The sequence below is a fragment of the Chenopodium quinoa genome, unplaced genomic scaffold, assembly GCF_001683475.1.
Source record: "Chenopodium quinoa cultivar QQ74 unplaced genomic scaffold, ASM168347v1, whole genome shotgun sequence".
In the NCBI taxonomy this organism is placed as follows: Eukaryota; Viridiplantae; Streptophyta; class Magnoliopsida; order Caryophyllales; family Amaranthaceae; genus Chenopodium; species Chenopodium quinoa.
Window position 1 is genome coordinate 164,663 of NW_018744202.1, and position 19,446 is coordinate 184,108.

General features: G+C 32.0%; 2 protein-coding genes across 2 annotated transcripts; one reads left to right on the top strand and one right to left on the bottom strand.

Moving 5' to 3' along the window:
- Positions 1–5,157: 5,157 nt before the first annotated feature.
- On the top strand, positions 5,158–11,433 carry LOC110694037 (laccase-14-like). Its single transcript, XM_021871199.1, has 6 exons — positions 5,158–5,250; positions 5,767–5,918; positions 8,653–8,897; positions 9,038–9,166; positions 10,118–11,065; positions 11,153–11,433. Exons 1-6 carry the CDS (start codon positions 5,158–5,160, stop codon positions 11,281–11,283), a joined length of 1,698 nt encoding a protein of 565 aa, XP_021726891.1. The 3' UTR covers positions 11,284–11,433.
- A 751-nt stretch (positions 11,434–12,184) lies between these two features.
- LOC110694034 lies at positions 12,185–18,012 on the bottom strand. Its single transcript, XM_021871195.1, has 3 exons — positions 17,499–18,012; positions 12,876–13,136; positions 12,185–12,540 (listed from the first exon to the last, which is right to left on the bottom strand). The coding sequence occupies exons 1-3, from the start codon at positions 17,904–17,906 to the stop codon at positions 12,352–12,354; spliced, it is 858 nt and encodes a 285-aa protein (XP_021726887.1). The 5' UTR covers positions 17,907–18,012; the 3' UTR covers positions 12,185–12,351.
- Between the last annotated feature and the right edge of the window lie 1,434 nt (positions 18,013–19,446).

A 19,446-nucleotide genomic window follows, 5' to 3' on the forward strand; every position in this document is an offset into this window, starting at 1 on the left:
ATACAAGTAACCCCTGAATAAATAATCCATACAAGTAACCCTTGAAAAAAAAAATACAAGTAACCCCTGAATAAATAATCCATTCAAGTAACCCCTGAAAAAAAAATACAAATAACCCCTGAAAAAAAAATACAAGTCCTGAAAAAAAAATACAAGTAACCCTGACAAAACCAGTAAACCCGTTATTCGAGTGAATAGTAAACCCGTTACGCCGCATAATCCATTATTTTTACTGATTTGGCAACAGGCCACACGATGTGGCCTGCTGCACCAAAAAAGCTCTAATACGCTAATACGAGTATGTATTATCTATATCTTCCTGTCTTCTCTGATTACTATTGAAGATGCATGGAATAATCAACCACATACGTAGTATTAAGTTGATTATTACAATAAGTTGGTGCATGGAAAGCTCATCTTAAGAAAAATTCTAACTAGATGGATTTGTTTGAAAAGCCGCCATATAATTATTTAATTTATTTTGACGACCTTTTTTTAAAGGAGCGTGAGTGTAAAATAATGTACGCGTTTGTTTGTTAATTAAAATCCTAAAAATTAACTCAAATCCTCATTACTCCATTTCCTTTTTTAAAGTCATCATTAATTAACTTTAACGGTATACTAGATTAGTGCAAGTGCAATGTACAGTAGTAATAATTTTTTTCCCATAATTAATTTGCAATATATAGTACACTATAAAAATGAGACAACTCATGTTAGTCATGTATAATAACAAATGCAATTCATATAAGAAAGAAGAAATAATAAGACAAAATGTATTAAAACCACAATTGAATATATATATATATAGAACGATTTCCTTAAATATTGCTGAAATCAAAATTAATTCCTACTTTGCATTGTTTTAAAAATTTATTCCCTGAATGGTGTCCACGTAGGATTGGATATTAGCTTTGTTTTTTTTTTTTTTGGTTATGAGTAGAACCGCAATTAATATAGCGGTTTTACATGTATTTTGAACCAATATTGCTAATTTGGTATTGGCGTTTCTTTTTGCAAGTTTGTTAGCCATCCCACCGATAATCTGATATAATCTCACCATTTACACTGCAAGTTTTTTTAACAGCCCTACAGCAAAAAATTACAAAGAAAAACAGGAAGAACAAAAAAGTACATGAAATTGGAGTTCTTGAGGTTGAATGCTGAGGTATTCCCTTAAATTCATAATGGTGTGAAATTACCCAGAAAATAAAAACAAAATTACAATTAAAAGTTGGGTTTAGAGAGAGGAAGAACCTAATAGAGAAGATCAAAGAAAACTTGATGTTTACATAATGAAAGTCAGAGAGAAAATAGGAAGATAGAGATTTTTTTTTTTTTTTTGTATAGGGCCCAATTTTAAGTTTTATCACCATTATAATCGTATTTTACTACTACAGCAGTATACTAGATTACTAGTCATCTAGTATCATGTAAATCATTAAATGTAAAAGAAAAAAAGGGCTAATATCCACATAAACAAACAAAACAAAACAAAACAAAACAAAAAAATTAATAAAACAAAGCTATCTCCAATCCTACATGGACACTATTCAGGGAATAAGTTTTTTAAACGACCCAAATTAGGAATTAATTTTGATTTAAACAATTTCTAGGGAAATCGTTCTATATATATATATGTATGTATATATATATATATATATATATATATATATATATATATATATATATATATTAAAAATAGTATATATTATATTACATTAATGATGCATTTTATTCCCAACTAGGTTAGTTCCCGTGCCTTGCACGAAAATTTTCAATAATCATTTTTAAACTATCGTTATAATTTATAATCAAACAAAATAAAATCTAAAAATATAGTTGATAAATTTTGATCAAAATAAGGGATTACAAGTATAAAATGTGTAAAAGTTATCAAACTTATGTTAAGAATGTCTTTTTTATAGCTACAAAAAAATTTTTTGCGTTAAAGATATGTCTATTTTTTTTTTTTATTTTAAGTAATTACATTGTATAAATTTAGAGAGCTATATTTGTATAAGATTTGTTTCTTAAAAAATAAAAAAAATAAAAAAAAAACTAAGGACACACCAGGAGATGACACGTGTCATTGCTGGTGTATCTTTTAGTATATAGTTATTGATAAAACTATACAATATAGATGTCGTATGAATTTTTTTATTAATGAATAAAATTAGTTAAAAAAATAAACAAAGTACTTTCAAAAAATAAGTTAAGTAGATAATTAAAAAAAAATTTTAAACCCTTAAAGCTGACATATATCATATATTGTATTGGTGGGAAATGTTTTAATGCTAGCTTGATACATGTCAAAAATGATCCATGTAAGCATGACCTATTTTATTCACAGTTAATAGATTTATTGAAGGAAAAAAAAAAGTCTTACGATTGTAATTTAGGGCATGTTCTCTTCAGCTTCATTTCATTCCAATTCAGTTTAGCTCAGTTCAGTATATCATAATATGCCCTTATTAAAGAAATATATAACAGAACACTAACTCAATTATTATTGGTTCGTATGATTATAAATCAGCATCATGAATATAATTGTTATTTTTTATCCATTGAACTTCACTATGTACAATTATATATATAATGGTAATTTGAATGTTACTCCGTTATATTGTATTTTGGCTTCGTTATTTATATTCTCCTCCGTATTTCATCACCTTTTAATTTAAAGTTTATTCTCCCTCAGTTAAAAGGTTTCATAGTCTTTTGTAACTGTTTTAAGTAAATAGAACACGAAATAAAAAAGATCAATACATAAATATAATATATAAGATTAGGAATAATATTATTATTGTTGTATTTTATATTCAAATATTCCCAAATATAAAAGATTTTTGCTAAAAAATGAAGGAATGAGTTTTGGAGGGAAAAAATGGAACCAGGAAGTGACACGTACTCCCTCTGTTTTTAAATACTTGCTCCATTTCTCCATGTACTGAGTTTTAGGAGAAATCGGAGAAAGTAATAAAATGGAGGTAGTGGGGTAGTAGAGAGAATAAAAAATTACAAAAAAAACACAAGTAGTGGAAGAATAGGAGGAGAGAGAGTATTATGTTGGGTCCACTAAGTGTGAGAAATGAATTAAATATTGTAAAAGTTTTTCAAAAAAGAAATGGAGCAAGTATTTAAAAACGGCCGGAAAAGGAAAGTGGGGCAAGTATTTAAAAACGGAGGGAGTATCATTTAAATTGCTTGTTTAACTATTATGTTATTGATTTTTATTGACACATATTGAATATGTACGCAAAAAAAACAAAATCATTGATCTTATAATTCTTATTAGTTATGCATATGAAAATATATTTTCCAAATCAAACATTAATTTTCTTATAATTTTGACAAATATTCAATTTAAAATATTAATGACAACTTGTTTTTTAGAGACAGTATATTATAGGATGATAAATACAGTGAGTTTTATAAATTAAAATAAAGGCAACTAGTATTTTACTTAATAAAAAAAAATCTTTTAATAATATATTGACTCCCACACCATAAAAATTACTCTTTCCATTCCTAAAAGTTCAACCCACTTTGCATTTGCGTGGTCTCCAATAATATCTTTGACCATAAATATTTTTGGCTATATATATGTGAAAATTATAGAAAGTTGATATTTATAAAATTTAAAATAAGAAGAATCTATTAAGATCTTACATGTTGATTCATTTTTATTGTAAATCATAAAAATGTGAAAATTAGATAATACACCTGGGTGCACCATGCTCATGGTGCACCCGGGTAAACAAAAAAAGGCGGAAAGAACATATAGTGTTTGATAAAGAACATACCTATGTTTGACAAAGAACATACCTTTAATATGTTATTTGAGTGTGATCAGTGTGTTCTTTGAGTAAAATTATATGTTCTTTACATTATAACTTATGTTATTTAACATATGTTGATAAACATATTTTTTTTTTGGCTTTAATAATACAAAGTATGTTCTTTTAATTTGGCGTGTATGTTCTTTAAGGTCGTAGTGACGCCCAAATTCTATTTTTTATTATCATGTCATATTTAAATTACTTTTATTATCGCACATTCTTTGAGTTTGATTAGTGTGTTATTTAGGTATTAACTATATGTACTTTACAATATAAAGTATGTTCTTTTTAACATTTGGTATTTTGAAATTTGATATTGAAATCTTAAATTATTTTTAATTGAAAATAATGTTAGAGTAAAAAAAACTAAATTATTATGGGAAGTTGAATTTTTTTTTTGGAGAGATAGAAAACTATTTTTTGGGGAAATGATATCTTTGGTAAGGATTTTTTAAGAGGTGATCAACATTGGCATGACTCACATCCCGACCCGGTCCGGCCCGAAATAGGGTGGGTTTGGGCAAACCTAAAAATGCATTTTTTAGTTAAAACTCGATCCGGGTTCGAAAAAAGCCCGAAAACCCGCTACTTTTCTACGAGTTTGAGCACGAGAAATTATGATATGGCCCGGCCCTACTCGATTATTTATCACTTCTAAATTTTTCCCGTTAATAATGTGTAATTTTTCAGAAAATTTTATCAAGCTTTTATCTCGTTCTTTTTATTATATCTTTATGTTCTTTGGTAATGCATGTTTTTGTCAAATACAACCATGTTCTTTGTCAAATACATGTATGTTCTTTATGAAACACAGGATGTTCTTTCCGCCTTTTTTTTATTTATCCGGGTGTATGATGAGCACTGTACACCCGTGTGTATAAACCACAAATTATAAAAATGTAGTCAAATTTATTTTATTTTGAGCGCATAAATAGCAAGTGAACTGGAGTAGTACTTCTAAAGATTAAAGGTATCATATTATCCCTTATAAAACTTATCTCAAAAATTTTACCTCTTAATGTTCAATGAAAATTGTACCCATACCTAGTAAAAAATTAAAATTGATTAAACGTTAATACCTTTTTTTAATTTTAAGACATAAACGTTACCTTAAAACTGGGTACTGTACACTTGATAATCCCACCGAAAAGTTTTTAAATTGTTTTTGAAATAAACAATTAAATGTTAGTTATCGTTGTTGACATTGTCTTACATGCATGCATGCCTATATATATATAGAACTTCAACCCATTATTTTCTACCAGAAACAAATCAATAACGACCTTAGTAGGAAAAATTAACTGCTATGCTAAAAATGAAGTTATCCATTTTTGAAATTCTATTGTTTTGCTTATTATTCTTCAATGGCCTTCATCACTGCCTAGCTATAAAACGATACCGCTTTGAGGTTTGTATATGCATTTGAATTTTTTTTTTACATGGTATATACATACGAAGTATATTATTACCCAACTTAAATTATTCATATTGTACAAATCATATATTTAGTTAATTTTCAACATGTACAACCAGCCAATTACCGATGGCTTGGGACTGACAGCCACGATAATCCATTGGTTGATTGTAGCTCATGATTTCATGATCATCTTTTTTTACGAAAAGACTACCATTTTATGTTTTGTTTTTTTAGATATGACCTGGATGGATGCATGCATGCAGGGATCAATTCTTTTGAAATTTAAAATTTTATAATGGTAATTTGAGATATAACTATCATAATATTATATAGTAATGATTATGCATTCAAAGATTGGTACTATAAAAATTTGAAGTATCAAATAAATGTGATAGATATGTGCTAGATGGAAGTAAAAATAGTCAAAGTGCTTCTAAATTGTTCTAGACCATGTATAATAGATAAAAATAAATGAAACTTATAAAAACTGGTGAACGGTAATTGCAGTTGAAAGAAGAAAAACACACAAAGCTATGCAATACGAAGAACATCTTGATAGTAAATGGACAGTTTCCAGGACCAACGATACATGTTCACAAAGGAGAAACAATTATTGTCGATGTCATTAACAGTGGCAACTACAATGTCACTATCCATTGGTAACACCCTTATTCTATCTTTACCATCTTATATTCCTAGCAAGCTACTTCCTCTGTTTTTTTTATAGTTGCAACACTTCTCTTTTTAAGCTTATCGATGCATATTTTAAATCGTTAATATCTTTGATTACCAATATATAAAAATTATAAATTTTAAATATTAAAATTGTGCAAATCAAGACGAATCTAACAAAAACCCACATGATTATATTTACTTGTGTATAAATTGTCAAAATTAGTTAAAGTGAAACACATGAATAGTGTAAAAGTCAAACTGTTGCAACGATAAATAAACGAATGGGTATTATATTACTACGTATTATGTATTTTATCTGTACATTATTAATTAAATTTATTGTTAGTGTTCTAAATGTATAAAAAGAATGTTTCCAAAAAAAATGTATAAAAAGAAATTATTTTTATTGTTTTATGATTTGGCTGGATGAGGCCATGCAAGCAATTTCTAAACAAGTTAAAAAGTCTAGTTTACTAACATGTGAATGTCTTAACCTCTTTGGTTCATTATCGTAAAGGAAAGGAAGGGAAAGGGAGAGAAAAGAAAAGAGGAAGAGAAGGGAAGGGAAAGTGATTTTATTTTCCGATTTTTGGTAAATCTAATATATAATTGTAGAGTAAGTGAATGAGGAGCCTCCAAAACATCATTCCTCAACTCTCATGCATTTAGGTTTTTTTTTTTTTTTTTTTTTTTTTTTTTTTTTTTTTTTTTTTGTTTTTTAAGAAAAAAATAACTACCAATCCCACTACTTTATTATTTTTTTTTTTAAATCAATAACTACCCCATTCACTATTTCCTTTTTATTTTTCTTGTTATTTTTTTTCCCAATGGACTACTACTAACATTTCACTTTTTTTTTGCATTACCACAATTATACAATTCTTTTATCAACAATTCAATATAGCACTCAAAATGCCCAACATTTCATTTTTTTAAAAAACACTATCTATTAACATTTCACTTTGTTTTATGAGTTTTTTTTTTTGGTACATAGTATAATATATGTCATGCGTTAGCACGAGTATACATTTCCTTTATCAACAATTCACTATAGTACTCTAAATCCCCAACCCTTCAATTATATGCATTTTTTTAGAGACTACCCTCCAAACATTTTCCACATCTTTAATCATAAAAAAAAAAAAGTACAACTGGCCTCAGCAAATAACTACTTGCAACAGAACAAAGTATGTAACCCCTAGAGCAAGACACTAACTCATATGCGCTAACCGAGTAACACGAGTAACCCCTATAACACTAAACGGGTAACCTTGATCTATAACTTTGAACAAGTAAACCCCATAATAGCATTGCATGACCCCCGACATAAAAGAGTAAGACTCTGTTTTTTAAGCTTCTAAGCAAAGCATAGAATATCATATTTCAGCATAGCACAACAGGTGTCAACACATTATTAATACGATTATTAATACTCAATACAACAGAGCTAATTAGGGTTCAACAGAACCGACCAGTCCAAAATCAACCATTATAGCTCAAGTCTAAATTACAACTTCAAAATCAGCTTTCTATATTTTAAATATATTTTTTTCTTATAAATATAAGGAAATGAAGGGAAGAGAAAAGAAACAACTTTAATTTTTCTCTTTTCTCTCAAATCCCTCCAATTTTGGGAGGAAAGGAAAGTGAAAATTTTGTAAAGGCTCTTTCTTTCCACTTCCTTTCCTTTCCTACCAAATCTCATACATCATTTAGCATATAAAACATGGGAAAATAATAAAACTCAGTTCCTTTCTTTTCTTTTCTGGCCAAATCCCATCAACCAAACAAAGCCTAAGAGCAAAGTCAAAGCCGCAAATCAAGATCCATTGTCAATTGAAAACGATATCAAAAGTATTTTTAAATCCATTCAACTTTTTTATAGTAAAATCGACACTTGATATTCTGACAAAAATTTGAATGATCTCACAAATAATGAAAAAATTCCTCTATTTCATAAAGACGTTCATAATTTCGATTTTTTAATGAATATTACTCCCTAATCAAACAAATGTAAGTGAATTTTTGTGAGGAAAAAAAAAATAAAAAATGGAGTAGTTAAAAACAAAATTAAAAATGAATCAAAATCAATCGTGAGGTAAGGGAAGGTAAAAAAGAGAGTGGTTTTTTTTTTGGCATAAAAGATATATATAAAGTTAAAAATGCACATTAAAAAAAAAAAAACAAAACAAAACAAAAAAAAAAAAAAAGTTAAAAATACACAAGCAAATCTTTTATCAAACTACAAAACGATTTAAAACTAAATAGTGAAACATTTTTTGATAAGATGGAATCAATCAATCAAGGGATGTAGTAAAAATTGATAACAATATTTATCAACAATAGTTTTTACATATGGAATAAAACATTCTATATGGGAAAGGAACTTTGTTTTTCTTTGTTTAGAAAATTAAAAATTGGAAAATGTACTCTCTTCTTCATATTTATTGTTTGTTTGACCTTTTCTAGCTAAACTTTAGTACCACGTACATTTGACATTCAAACACCAACAAGGGAGCATTTTAACTACCGTCATTTAATCTCTTGGTATTTAACTATAATCACTTTTTCAATCAAAAATGACTGATACTCCGTATTTTATTGGTCAGTAACATAAATATTACTCCGTACATACTTACACAAGTTACTGTATTTACTGTTGTTAAAAACACGATTTCTCATAGTGATAATTTGAAAGTAATGTTTGAAACTATTTAGGCACGGAGTTGCAATGGAGAGAAATCCATGGGGTGATGGGCCAGAGTACATAACACAATGTCCAATTCCGCCGGGAGGCAAGTTTAGCCAGAAAGTAATATTTACAGTAGAAGACGGTACTCTTTGGTGGCATGCTCATAGTAATTGGACAAGAGCTACGGTTTATGGAGCAATTATTGTCCACCCTAAGCACGGAACCAACTATCCCTTCCCCAAACCTCATGCTGAAGTTCCAATCATCTTAGGTATATATGCTTAATTGATCGACTAATTATCATTAAATCTTGTGCATGTCATTTAGTTAAATTGGTGAAGTTTTGAAGTTATACTTTGAAACAAAGTTAAGAGTTAATCAAACCTAGAATTTGATGTATAAATTTTGTAGGCGAATGGTGGAAGATGGATATACAAACACTCTATTATTCATTTCTCCAAAAAGGAGGAGATCCAAATGTTTCTGATGCTTACTTAATCAACGGTCATCCTGGTGATTCATACCCCTGCTCTAAACGAGGTAAATCTATCTTATTATTTTACATTTTGTGATCATGTTGATAATCCGATATCAATGCAATTAGACAAATACTATGTTACTTTAAGAATTATACTACCTCCGTTTTTTATTAGTTGACACGTATATATTCCTTTTAGGAAGTTTTTTTTAATTGATGACACATTTCTTTTTGGGTAAGTTATTTACCTTTCATTTACTAGCTACCTCACTTGCTTTATCATTCTCTCTCACTCTCTCTCACTCTCTCTCATCTTGTTAATATATGTGCCTAAATCAAACACGTCAACTAAATAGAAACGGAAGAAGTAATTCATTTCAAGGGGATAAGATAGTCGATCTGTCATACTTCTTCCTTTCTTTTTTAGATACTATTCACACACTTAGCTTTACTTTTTTTTCTTTGTTTCAGACACTTTACTTAGCTAGGATGGCTAACGCGCATATAACTAACCATATCCAAAACGTTGGTTTGACTTTATATCACACATGTAGCTAATGATAGCATTAATGAGTGAAAATATGTAAACAAACATTTTTAGAGGTATTACTGTCCACACACTATTCTTAAAAATTAAAAACAAATAGGAGTCAATTTACATTATTAAGAGCAAATAAGTAAATAAACATTTTAATTAGAAGATATAATTGTTCAAACATTATTTATAAGAGTTAACTCAAACTTTTCAAAAGGTGGGGATTGGCTTTTGTATTGAACTAAAGTAAAATATAGTCATGTGACATCTTCCTAGAATCGTCTCAATATACAATTTTATCTGTCGCTACTATATGTTGACAAACATGATAAAAGAAGTGTACGTATCAAGTAAAAAGAACGGAGAACGTAATTTTCATCCTCGCTGAAACATACATCTTGTGGATGTCATAAAACTTTTGATTGTCTTCTCATATGGTACTAATAACCAAAATTGTCATTCAAATTGGTGTATGCAGATATGTTCAATCTAAGGGTGGATCAAGGAAAAACTTATCTACTTCGAATTATCAATTCAGTGACGCAAAACATCATGTTCTTCGGAGTAGCTAACCATAATCTAACAGTCGTTGGATCCGATGGTAGCTATACAAAACCATTTACAAGCGATTATGTCACTATATCTCCTGGTCAAACCATAGATGTGCTCCTTGAGGCCAACCAGAACCCGAACCAATACTATATGGCTGCTAAGGCTTATGAACGCACACCAAATGTACCATTTCCGAGAAACATAACCACCGGCATCATCCACTATAATGGAAAATACGATACAAAAAATACAACTCCATTGCCAAATCTACCAGTCCACAATGATACGGATGCATCCGTAAGTTTTACAAACTCGCTCAAGAGTTTAGCGAGTAAGGATCATCCTGTCAACGTCCCCTTAGACATTACCACAGAGTTATTTTATACGTTGTCCATCAATACTTTCCCGTGTGAGATTGGAAATACATGTGAAGGACCGGGAAATACCCGTCTTGCTGCTACTGTTAACAATGTAACATTTGAAAATCCAACCGTGGACTTACTTGAAGCATATTATCATATGATTAATGGACAATTCCAAACAAATTTTCCAAATAATCCGCCCTTGAAATTCAATTACACGGCACCTAACCTTCCATCAGAGTTCCGAAGTTCAGAGCGTGGTACAAAGGTGAAGGTATTGGAATATAATTCGACAGTGGAGCTTGTGTTCCAAGGGACGAATATACTCGGAGGAGGTGATCATCCTATGCATCTTCATGGTTATAGTTTTTACGTTGTTGGGTCGGGTTTAGGCAATTTTAACAAGGAAAAGGATCCTTTGAACTATAACCTTGTTGATCCACCTTACCAGAACACAATTGCAGTTCCTTATAACGGATGGACTGCAATCAGATTTAGAGCCGATAATCCAGGTACGTGTTCAATCACCTGATCATTGTATTGCTAATTTATTTATATGTACTAATTTAATCTTTCATACTCGTATATCAACAATGCAGGTGTTTGGTTCATGCATTGTCACTTGGATCGACACGCTTCATGGGGAATGGAGATGGCGTTCATCGTCAAGAATGGTAAAACACCCGAATCGCATATGTTGCCTCCACCACCAGACATGCCTCGGTGTTGAACGTAACAGGACAAACATGCATTCATTTAAAAGCTTCAATTATATTCATTTAAATTTTGAAGGCGAGATTGTTTTGTTTTGGGATTTATTCTTTCTTTTCATTTATATATCGAAGTTTTCATTATATTTTACTCAACATAATATGAGTAACAGAAGAACAATTACTTGTATTTGTTTTACTGTTTTTACACCTTTTAGGTACATATATGTATAAAGGTACAAGTTTTTTGAATAATAAAAGAAATATTACTTGTTTGGTTTCAAAATTTATGTACTCAAGTATGTGCTATCGAGTTAATTCCTCAATATGATACTCCTTAATTAAGCAGTTATCCCAATGGAAATCGAAAATTATGTAAGCAGTTACCCATAAATTGATTGACAATTTTATAGATTACATTTTGTTTTTAAGCACGCTGATTATCAATCAATTTTTAAAGTGTCAAAATTATTTATTTGTTCCTAAAAAATAAAATATAAATATTTGTGTTCAAAGATGACAATGCCAAAGTTGACAATTTATTTAAAAAGATAAAATATAAATCAAATCAATTGATGATAGGAAGAATAACATATATATGTCACCCGTCTTCAAACCTTTACCAACAAACCTATCTTTATAGTCAAAAACTCAAATCAAACAATAGTCCTTTCATGCCGTAATTCGTATGTATTTTTCCACAGATAAATAGTGAAATATTTTGACTTCAACCTCCAAATGAGAAGATAATTGTTCAAGATTAAGGCAGGGTCTAACATACAACTAGTCAACTAGTCAAATACTATATCATTCTATAAAACTGAAATTTCGACGATTCTAGTTACTAAAAAGCAGTAAAAAGAATCCTAGCAAAGTATTATGTGAGAATTGGAAAGAATTATGAATAGTCAAAACGACGAATTGTAGAAGCACCTAGACTAACACCCATTGTATATATAAACATATAATTTACATAAGTAAAACATAGAAGAGAAGACGGAGTTATTAAGAGACATATGTGATGAATTATAACTATATACTGACCATATGATAAAAAAAAAATGTGTGTTTTCACCCAAGCAATCTGCTTAATTGAAAGCATCAGTAACAGAATAAAGGAAATCTAAGAATCCAGTACCCTTGAGAAGGCCTTTACCAGTTAGAAGTTCAAAATCTAATAGTAATAGAAACCCGATGACAGCAGCCTTTCCATTAATCACTTCGTTCTTCCGTGTGAAACCAAATCCTCCTGAGCTTTCATCAACAAACATTTTTACCTGCACAGCGCATTGAATTTTATGCATCAGGATTCAGGATAAAGTAGGATATGATAAAATGAAAACCGCATGGAGCTTAATAAACAAGCGCCAACTAGAATCATCCTTCTGGATGATATACAACAGGAACGAGTTCCCAGCCTAATCTATACATGAGTCAAAAGATCTTGCATTTGACTAATATGGTCTTATAAATATTTTTGTTATTCAAGAATCTTCATGAAGATACTGCACCAAGATAGTGAATTATATAAATAATCCTAGATCCTTAATTAGTGTCCTAATCTATCCATCTTTTCTGTATAGTTCAAAATATGTGGCAGTGCATAGTGTACCTCTTCCACGTTGACATCTGTAGCAGTTATACCAGGTTGAGCCTTTCCACTAAAGACGATCTCAGCAGAAGCATCAACATTTGAACTACCTCCCATGCTGATGTAGATATTTTGTTCATCAAATTTCACAGGATAGACGAACAATCCCCTCAAAGCAGGGGTGAGAACTCTCAGCACTGGGTTATTTGGATACCATTCCTTAATTTCTCCACTTCGAAGATCAAATGTACTGTCAGTTGTAGGGCAGACTATGCAGCCATCCTGACATAGAATGAGGGAAAAGGACAAGTAAAAGGTAAGATGGCTTCAAATTAAATAAGCTACCAACACTCAACAGTTCAACACGCATGCAACTATCTGAGAAAGTGATTAGTTATTCAGCTACTACACTGGAATAATGAACATGTGAAAAGACTATCACTCAACCAAACTGTTCACTGCATGGTGATAAACTAGTTTTCTGGAGTATGAACTGACCTATAGCAAAAACCTAGCACATTGCAGCAAGTCATAATTAAAACCTATATATCTCAAACTTTTCATTTTACCTTAAGTACTCATGTTCATGAGTAGGACAGTGCCCCTGTCAGATATGGGTACCTGAGTCTGAACAAGAAGAAGTGATCCCAAAGCCTCAGAATAAGCTAGTTAGGCTAACAAATAATAGAACAGTAATATGCAAGTTTAGTGAGATCATTAGGTGGCAAGTATAATGAACTTGGATTTAGCAGTGCTGTATAACATGCTTCCCCGCTATTTTCTTGACATAGAGATAATCAGAAAGACATAGTTGAGTGGCCCGTACATGGAGCAATGGGTAAAACAGGAAAAAGGAGATCAGACAACACACATATCAAGTCTTCTTTCCAATTTGCTAATGCCATTATACGGCTTATTAGTTCAGTCTTTTCTGGCTAAAAAGGGATTAAAGCAAGAGATTCTCGAGTCTCCTTTTCTATTTGTTATAAAAATGGAGACACTATCTACATGTACGGATATTTTGGCAAGCAACACACATTTCATTTCTTTCACAAAAAGTGATACATTAGATCTGACCCATCTCAAGCCTGTAGATGATTTGCTATTGTTTGCTACAAAAAAGATTTTGCTTCAGGTAACTTTCTTGGAATTGAAGCTAACCTTGATAAAAATTGGCTATATTATTCAATGATTCATCAGTTGTTAGAGAGGCAGCCTTTTACGGGGGATGCCCAGTTGATCTCTTTGATTGCTGTAGTTTGTCAATCTATTTCGCCAACTCAGCAATTTGAGTTAGACCCTAATGAGTCAGCAGCACACATGGACACGCAGTGTAAACGCCACCACCTCCGGCGGCTTCGCCACCGATTTAAACGAAAACCCTAGGATAAAAGGTGAAATTAAGGGCTTACTTAACCCCAAAGGGTAAGTGTTTCCAAGAACATGGTATTGGTGAACGTTGGGTGGAGAGAGAAAGGTGGAGGTAATGGTTATATGCAGCTGCCATTGATGAATGAAGGTAGGAAGCTTGAGGAGAGAGGATGAAGAAGGTAAAGTGAGTTCACGGAAGGAAATGCGTTAACTCCGTATAATGACGTGTAGTGCAAAGTCATCCGAAACGTGGCAATTTTTACACGTAACACCTCGTAATTTACCATGTTATCCTCACATTAAGTGAGAGAAATACCTATTATACCCCTAGATTGACAAATTAAAACAATGAAAGAGATTAACAGGAAATTGCTGGCCTTTTACACCAAACATTGAGAAGACTGTCTATGAAACTAGAACTTGTACTGCTAACAAACTATCCTAAATAAACAGGCTAGTCACAGTCACTCGTCCTCTTCAGTATTCCGAAATTCTGAAGCCAGCTCTAATTATGCTCATGTAATTACAGGAAAGCAAATCAAAGTCTTTTTATAGAATGCTAAAAGTGATCAACAATGAGATTGTTGTTATATTTGAAAAACTGCATCTACCTAAACTTGATGAAGATTGCAATGTTAAAACTATCTTGATTTAAATAAGGCTGCATTCTCTAAGCTAGTTTCGTCTTTAACTGTTGCTCCATAGTCCATATTTATTATATCAAAAGAAAAATTACTCTCCTTCCAATTTGGGAATTCATTCAGGACAGCTAAAAATGGTAAGGAGTAGAGAAACTGTTGCAGTTGGTGGAGTTGGGCGCTCAATAAAATTCCAATGGTTTTCACATTGACAAGGTATGCAAAATGAACCACCAACAGCAATTTTGTATCTAGCTTGTGTGGGGCTGAGCCAGAATTATTTCAACATCAAATTTTTTCATCAATTGATTCATGTCAGTAATATACCAAAATCCACTTATTCTGAGAGAAGAGCTCATATAGATTTCTCATCAGCTTCATGTTAAAGTTCTATATGTTTCAACACCAATCTTCAACTAGCCACCCAAGTCTCCATATGCTGCATTCAATTTCAGCAACTTTCTACCAATATTCCAACTCAATAACAACCATAATTTTCAGAAATTAAAGGAATGCATAAATAGCATTACAGATTTAAATCAAGTCCTAACTAGCTGCAATTACCAGCTCATTTGTCTATTCCAAGTTTGTGTTCTAAATAGCTCTAAGCTTATACAGTCATTCTGTGACCAGTCACTGTAAAATGCTGAAACATCTACATGATCAATATTGTCCAGGCCTCCAGGGTTATATCTCTCACATAAACATTATGAAGCTGTAAATATAATAAAACAACCATGCAGAATATTGCTTATTAATGTTTCAAGCAGTTACATGGTCTAAGCTTCAGCATTTTCCATTATTTGTCCTCATAATTTCTATAATTCCTTCAGATATATGCTGAAGGAATTATAATAAACACTGACAGATATATGCTGAAGCATAAGAAACAAAGTAGAAAGACAATCACAATTTTGAATTGATATAAAACTACCATAAGAGTCCATTGATTAAAGCTGAATTTGGACTAAGTAGATTTGCATTCACTGAAAATCAATGTTAATCGAGCTATCTATTCATTTCACCTAAAGCACATGTCAATGGCGGACCTATTAAGCCCAAAGGAGCACCTGCATCCCATTTTGTGAAAAAAAAAAAAAAAGTCTTTAGGCCCAAGTTAGTTTTAAAAAATAAAACCCCAAAAATTTAGAATTTCATTCCAAATATCTTTATCTCATAAGCTGACAAACACATCTACTTCTTTACTTCCCATCTTCCTTCTTCTTTACGTGAAGATATGACAGTTATTTATTAATTTATTTATTTATTTTATTTTATTTTAAATTTTGATCACTCACGTGAGGTGAGCAATTAGGGGGAAGAAATGAAATTCTTTTAATTTCACAAAACCTTTTTTACCACTTCCTAGTTTTCTCTCTCTAACTCAAAGTCTCAAACACCCATACACTTTTCAAATTTTTCTTTCCACCTCTGAAACAAAGAATTATCAAATATTCAAGTGCATCAACAAGTTTATTTGCTCATAAGTTGGTGATAATTCTTCTTGTGGCAACCACAAATGTAGAAACTAGAAAGAGCTTTTTTATAAGTTATGAAATAATATAGATGATCATTTTTAAACGATTGTTTGGTTTCTTTCATAGATACAAATATTGCGCTTCCAACAAATTAAAATCGACAAGAACAATTGTAATTTCTTTTAAATTATGTGTTGCTTTGTTTTCCCTTACAAATAATCATGGATCTTTTTCATGAGTACAAACTCTATTATTTGTTTTGTGTTATTAAAAACAATTTGTAATTTTTGGTGATACGTCTTTGACAATGTATTACTTTGTACTCCGTACGTTGGGTTGATTAAGTTGAAAGTTTATTTTGGACCCCCATTTATAAATTTCTGGATCCGCCACCGGCACATGTGTACATACTTCGTAGACAGACACACAGTTGGCACTTTGGTTAACAACAAGAAGAATATAAGTATGTACTTCCTCTGTTTTTTAATAGTTGCAACACACACTTTTTTTTACAGTATTTAAGAAATATGGGGTTCACATGATATAATACACTTTAAAATGAGGTGTGTGGTTCTTAGGAGTGATTTTAGTGGGTCATGTGCTTTAAATAAGGGAAATAGTACATCTTTTTCCTAAAATGACTTTCCATTTATAGTGTGTTGCAAGTATCGTGACATTTCCATTTTAGAGAAGTGTTTCAAGTATTAAAAAAAACGGAGTAAGTATAACCAAACCTACAATTTAACAAAAGTACCCGACTAAAATCACATAAATGACAATGGTTACCGGATATTTTTCATCCACAGTCATATATACTTCGTGTTACATACACCAGGACCAACAGCATTGAATTTCCATAACACTCCATTCCTAAATCCTAATCATAAAAAAGCTTACTACTGGTAACAATGTTCTTCTTTTCGGAGTATTCTTTGAACAATCATCAGATTCCAAGGCGTAGATGTAAGTGCATATCAATTACACAGGACACTACCAATTCTTCCTATATCATTTAAAATTTCATTCCCATGAAAATCAATTACATAAGTACAAGCAAATGAGCAATGCATTACATAAAGAATTAAGTAATTGCTATCCAGTATTAATCAGAAAAATCTACAAAAGTGCATAATTAGAAGGGAAGGAATTTAACTCACTTGGGTAAGTTTGGCATTGAGCAAACCCTCACTGTAAGCACCTTCAGCAGGAGACCGGTTTTCGATAGCGAAAACCGAATCCTTGTACCACAAAAGCAAAATGGTCTCCCCATCTTGAATGATCACTCTCCTTTCTCCTCTAGGCAATGCGGACAGCGGCACCACCGGAACCCAATTATTTCCACCACCGTCCGACGCGGGAGATTCTTCAGCCACAGATACTTCGGCCGCCTTGCATACCACAGATCTCTTGAAACTAGTCAACTTTCGGATAGAAATGGAGATTTTAGAGGCGGGGAGGTGGGAGTTTACGGTGGGGAAGTAGTTAGGGAGAGAGTGTTTTGAAGGGGAGGAGAGAGAAACGAGAGTGGAGATGGATTTGAAGGGTGAAGTAGTGGTGGAAGCCATGGAAGTAGAGAGGAAGGTTGAAGGAGAAGTGAAAGAGAGGTTAGAAATGGAGGAGAAGGAAGAAGAAGAGGAGGGAAGTGAAATTTGGAAGACCCCATGTCCACAAGAAGTGGATAACAAAGGTTGGTTGATTGTGTAATTCGTATTTCATTACTAACCACAATTATATGCTTATAAAGACGACCCGGTCTACAATAACTTATTATAGACCTAACCTTCTAGTATACCATACAAATGTGATTATATCATACGAAATGTGATTATATCATACGAAATGTGATTATATTATTTTAAAAATGATTATATCATCTTAAACTGTTATATAATTGTATCGCTCAAAAAGTGAATTTATCATTATAAAAAGTATCAAATAGTAAATTACATCATTCAAAAGATGATTTTAAAATTTTATCATCCTAAAGATAATTATATAATCTCATTAAATGGTTTAATATGAGATCAAAATATGACTCATAAAAAGAAAATTATATCATCTAAATAAGTGATTATATCATCCAGAATGTGATTATAATATTTGAAAGAGTCAAATTTTGGGTCTACAATAATTTATTGTAGACCGGGTCCATTACTCACTTCTTAGTTCTTACTAATATAATTAGTGGTCAGCGCAGACATTTAAGCGTTTCTTTGAGTATTTTATGGGTTTTTCTATACAGTGTCCCTGAAATATTGACTTTTTCAAGCTTTGCCCACTCATTTTCAAAATTCTACGCTGTAATCCTAAGGTGCCTTTAGTGTTTAAGCTGTAATCCTACCCTAATCCCTTCGTTAACTTCAAAATAAATAAATTTAAAAAATAAAATTAAAAAAAAACCCAAAAACACCCAAACACCTCACTCTCCTCCATCACAAGTACCCACCACCGCACCTCCCGCAGCACCTCCAGCCGCACCGCCGCACTTTCGATCCAGCTTCACCGTCGCACCACAGTGGCTCGCCCCTCTCTCCTCGACCCACCACCGCATCATCCTCCTCCCTCCTCTCTCACTTCTCCTTTTACTGCCCGATTTTTGACCATTTTTTGAAAATTTTTGGGCGTAATTTGAACAATCTCGACCAATTAAACCATATTTGAGCAGATTTTCATTGGAAAAATCAATAAAAACAAGTTTTGTGTATTTAATCTCAATCTAATTGAACCAAAATTGATGATTTAACAATTTAAATCAAAATGGGGGAAAAAATTAGGGCCTGGTGTCGTTTAATTGTTGCGGTGGAGCGGGACTGCTGCGGTGGTGCGATTGTGGTTGCACTAATGTAGGGGTTGCTGGTGTTTTGTGATTTTAGGGCCTGAGGTGGGAGGAGAAGCTGGTCGGTGGCGTTTGCTGGTTCGTGCGGCTGGTCTGTTTTGGTGTGGTGGAGTGCAGGGAGCAATTTGGAGTAGGAATGTGCGGGAGGGGATTGGGGTGGCTGGTATTCCAGCAGGCAGTAGGCGGTCGAGGAGAGAGGGGCGAGCCACTGTGGTGCGGCGGTGCAGCTGGATCGAAAAGTGCGGCGGTGTTACGGCTGGAGGTTTAGT